We start from the raw sequence: 10,588 nt of genomic DNA, 5'->3' as shown, positions 1-10,588 counted from the left end.
GACCGGTAAGGGGAGCACAACCCTTGGTGTGGTGTCACCCGCACCGTGCTCAGCCAGCGAGCGCACTGGCCATTCCTATATAGGATCCGAACCCTCGGCGGGAGCGCCGCCACGCTTCCCAAGTGGCGCACTATAGCAGTGCACCACCGGGCTGGCCCTTTTTTTCATTTTAATAGTATATTTTTACAATAAAAAAACAAGGAATCATCAGAAGTGCTAAAAGGTGAGGTGGGAACCTTCAAACCATGCCAAGGTACCAGCTCATATCAATTTCAGGCTGTGATCTCAGCAGCTTAGCACAACATGCCAGATCATCTGAGGAGACTCAGGCAGTATCTACTGAAGAGTGTTTCTGAACTCTGTGTTTTACTGACTGGGGCTAGGGGTGCATTGGGGATTTATCCCAGAATCAATACTATGCTGACTTTGGACTGAGAAAAAATCATTACATTCTAAAACCCCAACATGCTTACCAACAATTCTTTCCAACCTCCTCAAAGATCTCCTAAATAGGAACATAGTTCTTCCTAAACAAGGGCCTACAACAATCAAGAATGCCACCAACCTCCACTCAGAAACAGCGGGAGCTTGGTCAGAGCAAAAGCACACTACTCGGCTCCTGGGGTAAGCCCAGGCACCCGCCCTCTGAGGATGCTCCCCAGGCAATTCTGACACAGGTAATCCTTTGCATTCTGCTAAATTCAGCACAGCATTTAGCTGAATGAGCTGACCCTGAGGCTCCCGTCTAGGCCTTTTCCTGTGTAAACACAACTGTGAGGGGCACATAAAAGTGGATTTTAGAGAAATCCTCTAGGCCTTTTCCTGTGTAAACACAACTGTGAGGGGCACATAAAAGTGGATTTTAGAGAAAGTGGCATACAAACCCAGTTGGCCAAAAGCTACAGCCTCAGAAGGAAAAGTATATAAAATTGACTTATAGACATCAAGTAGCTCCCAAACTTGACAGTGCATCAGAACCACCTGGAAAAGCTCCTTACAAGTACTGCCCAGTAGCCCCCGCTAGACTTCCTAAATGAGCAGCTCCAGTGGCGGGATCCTGGTGATTCTGCAGGACCAGTCTGTGGGCTGGGACACTTTGCTGGGACGCTTTTGTACTTCCTTGGTAACGTTTCTCTCCTCATTACCAAGGAAGCACAGACTGTTAAGGCAGCAACTTGTACAAAACCAGCTGGCAAATGGAGTTAGAAATAAGAGCCTCAGTGTATGGGTTGAAGTCAAATGATAAATGCTAACCCTAGTCCTGCCATCAAGAGGAGACAAAATCTTTGAAGTTCCTCCTCTCACTCAGGATGGAACCTGATCTATGTGCCACAGCCTGCCCAAGCAGGGCTGACCACTGCTGGAGAAAGGGGTGAGAGTTGGTGACATTTTTTGTTTTACTGCCTCAAGGCTGGCAGATAGCTGGCACAAATGCTGCTAGCTCACCCAGTGCCCATGACACACTTCACTGAGGGGCTGTGGCACTCTTTCCCAAAGAACCAAACAGGGCCTCGACTTGCCCCTGAATAGATTACCATTCCCCAGAGATCAGGACTGGCAGGCGAGGTGAAGTCCAGGTGCCCTCCCTGTCCCAACATGGACAGCTTAGAAACTGGGCCTCTTTGCAGGGCTACCACACCCACCTCCAAGGCAATCCAAATAGACTCCTGAGGAAATAATGTGCCTCCAAAGCAAAGCAAGTTCTCTCCTGCTCAATTTTGGGGGCAAGTGTGGAAAGATTTTAACCTGCATCATAAGGTCCATCGACATATGTGAGCTACCTTACAGACAAAGCCCTGCACTGGGTGGACTTCCTCCACAAAGTCTTCCACACATGCCTCAGTCTGAACTCATTATGCCCCTCACACTTGCCTACGTCCTGTTTGGGCCCACACCCGCTAACAGACTGCAAGTCTTTGCTGGAAGCTTCAAAGCCAGTCCTAGAAAGCAGACACACATGCTTGCCGTGGAAGCAAAGACAAAGCAACAGGAGTTGACCTCACATCTCCACAGGGCAGTGAATCCACAACAGTGAGGTAACAAGGACTGGGGACAGGTACTGGTGATATTTATCACCCTGAAGGGGAGAGGTCCAAGGAGACATTTAGTCTTCTGGGCCACTCTGGGTTATCCCGGCCATATGGTCTGGACTAGGTAAGTGGTACATAGGTGCTTACTAGGGACACATATCACTGAAACACCAAATGTGTGCTAGCTCTATTAAGTCTTTATTTGGCTCCTGGAGCTCCAAAGCCAGAAATTTCTAAAGCCAGCAGTATATTTTCAGAGCTACACCTCACAACTGAGAGCCTTACCCTAATGGAAACTCTGGTAGCACAAAATTAAAATTAAAAAATACTGTATGTTTTATAAAACCTGCATACCACTGACATGAATAAAAACCGACAGAACATTTACTTCTAAGCAGTGGCTTGTCCATCCTGTATGTTAACAGAGAGAGGTTGACCACCAACAAGGAGCCAGTCTCCACATGTAATTAGGTTGCACAAAAGGTAGCAGGACAAACGTGTGGGAAGGGAAATCACACACCCAGTTTAAAAAATGGTTAAAACTCCACTGACTGAGCTGAGGTCTTGGACAAATCAGAGAAAGTAGGATACCAAGTGCTATTGCCTAGTTCCAAAAAATGTTAGGCTGTATAGGAAATTCCCACTGAGTATCAGCTAAAACAAAGATACCTAATTAGGATGGACCTAGAGCTAATGTAAGGCCTATGACTCTCAAGCTGAGGGAATAAAGGGGAGAGATTCTAGGAGTTGTCCACTCTCACTTCCCAAGTTTAAAAAGAGCACTGCAATTAACAGACTATGACCAATACATATTTGTTAAGTGCAGTAAAGGGTGCCTAGCCTGGGTATATATTCCTAAATTCTAACCACTAAGAAACACTCATTTTCTAGGTTGTAAACTATATGGCTTTATTCTGATCATCTGTCATCAAACCACTGCTAAGATAAGCTATCCTAAAGGTCTTTTTCTTCACTCAAAGAAATGCCATTACCATTTCTATCAATCTACAAAGATCAGCAACAAGAAGTAACAAAGCACAGAGTGACTGAGAGTTCTAACATGTTCTTAATATGTTTCTCAATCCTAAGCATTTTATTTTCTTTTAACACCCCCCAATCTGAAGAGCACCAAAGGAAAAGTAATATAAGCATTTCAATGTGGATATCTGCAGTTTAACAGCCTTAATAACTGCAGCTATAAAATTTTAAGAGCTATCATATTTTGGTGGCAATTAGAGTTATTGATATTTCTGAAATTCATTTGAGATTTTAGTGTAACTTTAGCAAAAACCTGGCTTATGATATGGTTTTGGAAGTAATAAATTGTTTCACAGTCTTAACATTATTAAGAGAAACTTATTGCCATGAAATTAAACTAAAACAATATTTAAAATTCAATCAAAATAAATTGCTCTTGATCAAAATACTGATACACTTAAAATATATTTAATATTGACCCAATTTGATGGGAAGAATATATATTGCTCCATTTATAATCAATACGTTGAGATGAACACTTTTATTAATTCTCTGCAGTAGTTAAGAAAGACTGATGCTGCTCATTGTTCAAGAGTATGTGCGACATTCCTCAAACGCCTTCACAGATGTGCACAGTGACTAAAGCTGCAGTGAGCAATAAGAAACATAAACCACTCTTTAACTATGTATTACTATGTAAGGTGCTACCAGCATGTGAGTACAATAGCTCTGAAGACTTGGATTTAAGTCACAGGTCCTCAGATTATTTTTTAAAAGAACTATGCCACATCTACTCTGAAAAGGTTCTGGAATGTTTATGGCAGTCTGGACATGGGTCAGAGGCAGTTCTAAATATCAGAAAAAAAAATATCAAGACAACCTTCATTTGTGAAGGCCAGTGGAAAGCTACAATGAATACAATAAACTAGGTTTCCTCATGTTGAGAAGAAAAAACTGTTGAGGATTGAGAAAAAGCTATCCCAATATTAAATATTTAAAAAGTAATGAGATTCCTTTCTTCCCTTTGATGGCCTTGGAGCTCCTAGAGAGTCAATGCAGGAGACTTAAGAAGCAGCTCAGTTAGTGCTCAGCAGGACATGGAGGAGGCCTGCATGTACAGATCATTTTTCCTGGCTTGCAGAAAACATGGTGATACTCAATTCTGACTTCATGTTACCTGCATGTTCACCTTCCCTTTTATCTCCCTCGCATCATAGTCTGACAAACTCATGGAGATAAAAGCCAAAGTCAGTCTCCAGCAAAAAAAAAAAAAAAAAATGCCAGTGAAAAGGAAGGTATGCTACGCACACAAAGTATGCTTTTAGCATGACAGTGGTTTCTAATTCTGTAGGTGACTATTTCCTCAAGACAAGGAAGGAGGGATTTAAGAAAGCAAGCTTACGCTTTCACATGCCAAAGCTTAAGTTTCAGCTCTTTTTGAGGGAAAATTTTCTAAAATTACTTTCCTGCTTTAAAAGGAAAAACAAAAATGAAAACCCCCACCCAGCAAAGAGTACCTAACTGTACCTCTTCCTTTTCCTTACCCTCACTCCAGGGGGACCACTCAGCGTAAAGGCTGCCTCAGCTCACGTTTCAGTTCTCTGCTGCCTCTTGCCCTAGCCCTTTCCTTAAGCTTTTCATCTTAGTCTTGTCTCCAAATCTGAGAAAAGACCTGGAAGTACAAGCATTTAGGGCCAGCTCCACTGAGGACTCAGGAGCTTCACTGTTGCCGACAGGCTAAGTCTGTAGGAAGTCCAACTAAATCTGAGAAAAGACCTGGAAGTACAAGCATTTAGGGCCAGCTCCACTGAGGACTCAGGAGTTTCACTGTTGCCGACAGGCTAAGTCTGTAGGAAGTCCAACTTCTGCATCTAATATATTAAATTGCATCTAGAATGCTTACGTATTAATAAGCTTGCCACCTAAGATAAAGCAGTCAGTCAATCTGATCACAACCACTGCAGACTGACCTTAACCGCTGCTTATAACAATCTTCATCTCCATCGTCTCGGCACCTCACTACTTTCCGACCTCCTCCTCCTGTGGCTTCAGCTTCTTCCCCTGAACTTGGGAAAAAGTCATCATCAATCTCCTGCACTGGGATCTTCTTCTGCCATTTCCGGCCCTTGAGCACAGGCCTCAGTTCATAATCAGTGCCATCTGCAGACAGGCCTGCCCCCACCTGATCGGCCTCGTCCTCATCTTCATCCTCCTCTGGGGGGAGGTACTCAGACCCTCCACTCTCAGAGTCTGCCTCTGCCTTGGTCCTCACATCAGACTCCAGGGGCTTCCTCCCCTTGGGCAATCCCACTTTCCCCTGGAACTGCAGAGCCCTCTTCTGGAGCTTCCTGATGTGCTTCTTCAAGCGCTTATCTGTTTTCAAGAGAACTTTGTTTTTCTTGTTTGATTCATTTCCATTTTGTGTTGAGGGGCTCAACTTAGACATGATGGAGGCTGGAGCTCTTCTAGTTGCTCTTTTATTACAAGCTTGTTTCTTCCTTTCAAAAGACAGTTTTGCTTGATCTGCCAAATACTTTTCAAAGCCTGATGCTTCATTGAGCATTATTTTTCTAGGCTTTTTCTCCTGTTTCTGAGGGATCTGGGTACCAAAAGGTGTCATCTGGCCAGTGCGGATGAGCTCTTCCCAGGCAGTCTCCTGGACAGGCATAAGCATGCTGCCGAGACAGGATGGCCCCGGTTCTGAAAGGGTAACAATATCGCACTCAGCACATAAAACTTTCCAAGAGTATAACAGAAACATTCACTTATTCAATAAACAGTAGGCACCTACAAATAACTCATAACAAACATGTGAAGTATATTATATATGAAGAATAGAGTAAAATTTATTATAGCATTTATTATGCCTCATTTAATATATTCCTATTCAAAAAGGTGATTTCTCAGTAACTTTTCTCCAAAATATCACATTATAAATATACTCTCTATGCATCCAAAGACAGACCTATTCCTATATAAATTAGTTATACATTAATTTAGCTGTTTCCTTATCAACTGAGGAGCAGCCCATGAGGAAGCAATCTTCCAAGTTTCCATGTCATTGCTACTAATAACATTCAGATGAACTTAAATTCAAGAGACAGTAAAACTGAAAATAGACATCTAAGGGATCAGCATGTACCTAAATGGGAAAATAGATGTCTTCTCTGCACTGCCAAACAGGGTACTTACCAATCACCTGTGGCTATTTAAATTTAAATTTAATTAAATTAAAAACTTAGTCCCACAGTTTCACTTGCCATGTTTCATGTACTCCATAACTACACATGACTGATGGCTACCACAAAGTAATACAGATAAAGAACATTCCTATCATTGCAAAAAGGCCTATTGGACAGCACTGTGTTAGACATGTAAAGTTAACTGACTGAAGAGATAAAAGAAAATTGAAAGTTATGCCACAGTAAGTGTAAAGTCACCAAAAAGTCATCCCTCTTTCATTAGTTAAAATAAATCTCGGGCAAAATTACTTTACCGCATAGCCAAAACAACAAAAGATCTAAGGCTTAACGGGAAGGAATTCATATATAAGCCAGCTTTTCATTAAACTTGCACTGAAATAAAATATACATTAGAAAGTGCACAAATCATAACCTCCCAACTCAAATGAATTTTTTTAGGAAAAAACGCTCATATGCCAGCATCCATATCAAGTTAACAGAAATTACTCACACCCCCAGATGTGCCCTTCCTGCCACCTTCCAGCCTCTTCTCTACCCAAAGGCAATGACAGACCTGACTCCTAACACTGCAGATGAGCCACACCTGGCTTTGAACTTTATGTAAATGGAAATGTTGGTTCTCTTGTATCTGGCTTTTGCTTAACATTATGCTCATGAGATTCATACTTATTGATGAATGTAGTTACAGTTAGCTAATCCCCAAATGCTGTTAGTATTCTATTCTACGACTATACTACAATTTTTCCATTCCACTGTTAATAAACATTTGGGTGGTTTCTAGGTTTTGGCTGCTAGGAGATGTTGCTATGAATATTCTGGTACACATCCTTTGACAATATATGTGTATAATTCTATGGGTATGTCAAGCTTTAGTAGATATCACCAAACAGTTTTCAAAAGTGATCCTAAGAATTTTAATTTCCACCAACGGTGTTTGAGAGTTCCAACTGGTCCAGACTCCTGCCACTCCATTTTAGCTATTCTGGTAGGTGTATAGTGATACCACATTGTGGCTGTAATTTGCATGCCAATGATGACTAATAAACTGGGTGCCTTTTCATAGATCTTTTACTGACCTTTTGCATAGCCCCTTTTAGATAGCCTCTTTTGCCTATTTTTCTCTTAGGCTGTTTGCCTTTTTTTAAAAAAAAAAAAAAAGCTGATTTCCAGGAGTTGTTTATACATTCTGGATTCAAGGCCTTTGATTGGTACATGTATTGCAAATACCTTCTCCTACTCTGCAGCTTGTCTTTTCACTCTTAATAAACAGAAGGTTTTAGTTTTAATATAGTCCACTTAAATCTCTTCGTTTACATACGTGAGCATTTTTGTGTCCTGTTCAAGTCTTTGTCTACCCCAAGATCACAAAAATGTTTTCCCTATGTTATGTTCTAAAAGCTTTGTTTTGCCATTCACATCCATATCTAAAATACACTTTGAATTTACTTTTGTACATGATATAATGGGCCAAGATTCATTTTATTTTCTTGTGGATTAACACAGTACCATTTACACAAAAATGTTTTCCCTATGTTATGTTCTAAAAGCTTTGTTTTGCCATTCACATCCATATCTTAAATACACTTTGAATTTACTTTTGTACATGATGTAATGGGCCAAGATTCATTTTATTTTCTTGTGGATTAACACAGTACCATTTACTGAAAAGATCTCTGTTCTCCACAGAGCACCGCCTGTCCCCTCTGTCATAAATCAAGTGACCATATATGAGTGGGTCTGCTTGTTGGACCCTCTATTTTGTCTATTCTCATGCCAACAAAGCACTGTAACAATTACTATAGCTTTATAACAGGTCTGAATATTTTGTTCTTGGCTACTCTTTGCCCAATGCATCATTATATAAATTTTAGAATCAGCTTATTAATGCCACCCACCTTCACCCCACACTTTCTACCCCACATTCTTCCCCTCAAAAAAACCCCTGAAATTTATACTGGGGTTGCACTGAAATGATAGGTGGATAGGAGAACTGACATCTTTACAATAACACACTATGGTCATGGATTGGAAGATATAGTACCTCCCCACTGACTTAGATCTTCTTTAATTTTTCAATAACATTTTATAGTTTTTAATGTAGAAAACATTGCAGAAATCTACCTCTTTTGCTAAGATTTATTTCTAGGTATTTGATTTTGATTGCAATTGACATCTTTATTTAATTTTATTTTTTATTTTTTCTGGCATATGGAAATATGACTGATTTTTTATATTGACCTTTTATTCAATGATACTGCTAAATTCACTATTAATTCCAATAGATTATCCATCAATTCTTTTGGATTTTCTAGATAAATAATCAAGTATTCTGTGAATAATGATGGTTTTATTTCTCCTTTTCAATCCTTATGCTTTTTACTTCTTTTCCTCCGTGACTACACTGTGCAGTACAACACTGAACAGAAAAGGTGATAGTGAGCATCCTAGACTCCTCCCAGATCATACGGGCATGGCTAAAGTTTTTTAGCCATGTAATTTGCCCTCATCCCCCTACTTCCAGAAAAGATTCTTTATCAGGTAATCCTCACAACCACCTTATGATATGGATCACCATGTGGAGCACCAAGGAAAGGAAACCTCAGGAAAGCCTGTGAACAAGCCTGGAAAGGTAAGGAACGTACCCAAGGTCCAAGCCTGGGCAGTGCAGAGCTGGCCCGAAAGCCTGGGTTCTGAGGTGCTCTGCTCTGCTACCTCCCCAGACAGGGCAGAGGAGGGAGGGAACTGAGAGAACAGGAGTCTCAAGTGTTGACTGATGCCCAGATGGACAGAGATAGTAGTAACCAGGAGCTCAAGAAAAGGGCAGATCAGAGTCTACAGATCTGTAAGATACTAGAACCTAGATGGCTGCAAAAGCCCTGGGGAGCAGGTAAGCTTATTCAGAGAGAGGTAGTAGAACAAGAAGAGGACTCAGCAAGAAATCCAGGAAACATCAGCATTTAAGATACAGCTGACAAAAAAAATAACTAAACAAAAGTAGCAGAGGGCTGAAAGAAAAACCAGGAAAGAGATGGGGATCCAAGAAGGAACAGGAAGTACCAGCTGCTGCAGGCAGGCCAAGCAGAGCACCGGTGAAAGGGGCTTTTGGATTTGGAGAGGTAACTATTAACCCTAGGCAGTTTAGCCAACATTGCAATAGGAGGTGGAAGACAGTGGCAGGTTTAGACAGCCAGATAGGAATAACGCCTGCTACCAACAAGAAACACAGTACCAAAGCAGCAGAAAGGTCACAGACCTAATGAATTCTGAGAGACTGAACTTTAAAAACGTATCTTTCTAATATTTTTCTATCACTTCAATTAATTCTTCATTCTAATTCTCTTGTCTTATTGAATAAACTTCTGGAGCTAGTAGAAAATATTTGCCTGAAGGGCTTAAATGCTAAGAAGCCTTAATCTATATTTCAAGCAGTAAATGACTAAGCAGCCATCAACAATTTCTAAACATACGCGCACGCGCGCGTGCACACACACACACACACACACACACACACACACACACACACACAATAACTGCAAAAATATTTAGTTCCAGAGCTTATGCATTTTCTCAAAATGTTTTCCAAAAGACAACCATCCAAGCCAGTAATACAAATGAAATCATGACCATGGTATAACCTGAATGAAGACGTCTTTTCTTAAACAACAGAATTGATGCTTGGAAAGCCTGCCAAATATGCTCCTTAAAGATATGTGAGAGCAATTCTATAAATGCTGATTGATGATGCTGGGCTTCCAAAATGTAATTGAATCAAGATGTCAGTTGTCTTTATAAAATTAACTCCATATGAATGTTTAAGATTTCCAATTTATTAAACATAATACTAAATGCGTACTTGCAGCCTCCAGTGAACTGAGTTAAAAATTTACTTTCATTCTCTAATAAACCTCATGTAACAGGAGAGATTTGGTTCTGCAAGTGTAGAGAATAAAATTTTCCTAAACCTGTTTTGACAATAAGGCAAAGAAACATATTTGTCTCAAATATCAGGCAAAGACTGACACCCCTCACTGACTACAGGCATCAGGCATTAATTGAAAAACAGAGAGCAACTGCCCACAGCATCCTCACCTGCATCCTCCTCCTCCTCCAGACTGGCATGATCTAGTTCAACCTTCACTTCCGCTCCTCCAAGGATGGCCTGGAGACGCTTTTGTTTTGCAGTGATCTTCTTCAGCTGTTGTTCCTTGAACGGTAAATATTGAATACAGAAAACAGCAATGAACTGACATATTGTAAATGTAAAAGACAACATTACAAAATCTAAACCTTAATTAATAGTAAAATAAAAATAAAACAGAAATTCCATACACTACTATTACTAAAGAGAGCCTTATTTGATCAACTACCATTTCTCTA

The 10,588-nt window shown here is 40.5% G+C and overlaps 1 protein-coding gene across 1 annotated transcript in view; it reads right to left on the bottom strand.

Annotated features, from left to right (window-relative positions):
- Positions 1 to 10,588, bottom strand: part of ERCC6 (excision repair cross-complementation group 6) — an 86,266-nt gene that overhangs the window by 70,546 nt on the left and 5,132 nt on the right. Inside the window, exons 3-4 of the mRNA XM_008576579.1 lie at positions 10,301 to 10,415; positions 4,979 to 5,708 (exon numbers count right to left, since the gene is read on the bottom strand). Coding sequence (XP_008574801.1) covers positions 4,979 to 5,708; positions 10,301 to 10,415 — 845 coding nt within the window. The remainder of the gene's footprint in view (positions 1 to 4,978; positions 5,709 to 10,300; positions 10,416 to 10,588) is intronic.

Source organism: Galeopterus variegatus, unplaced genomic scaffold (assembly GCF_000696425.1).
Source record: "Galeopterus variegatus unplaced genomic scaffold, G_variegatus-3.0.2 Scaffold1369, whole genome shotgun sequence".
Lineage (NCBI taxonomy): Eukaryota > Metazoa > Chordata > Mammalia > Dermoptera > Cynocephalidae > Galeopterus > Galeopterus variegatus.
Note: the sequence above shows the minus strand (reverse complement) of the source record. Positions and strands in the feature narration are given on the sequence as shown.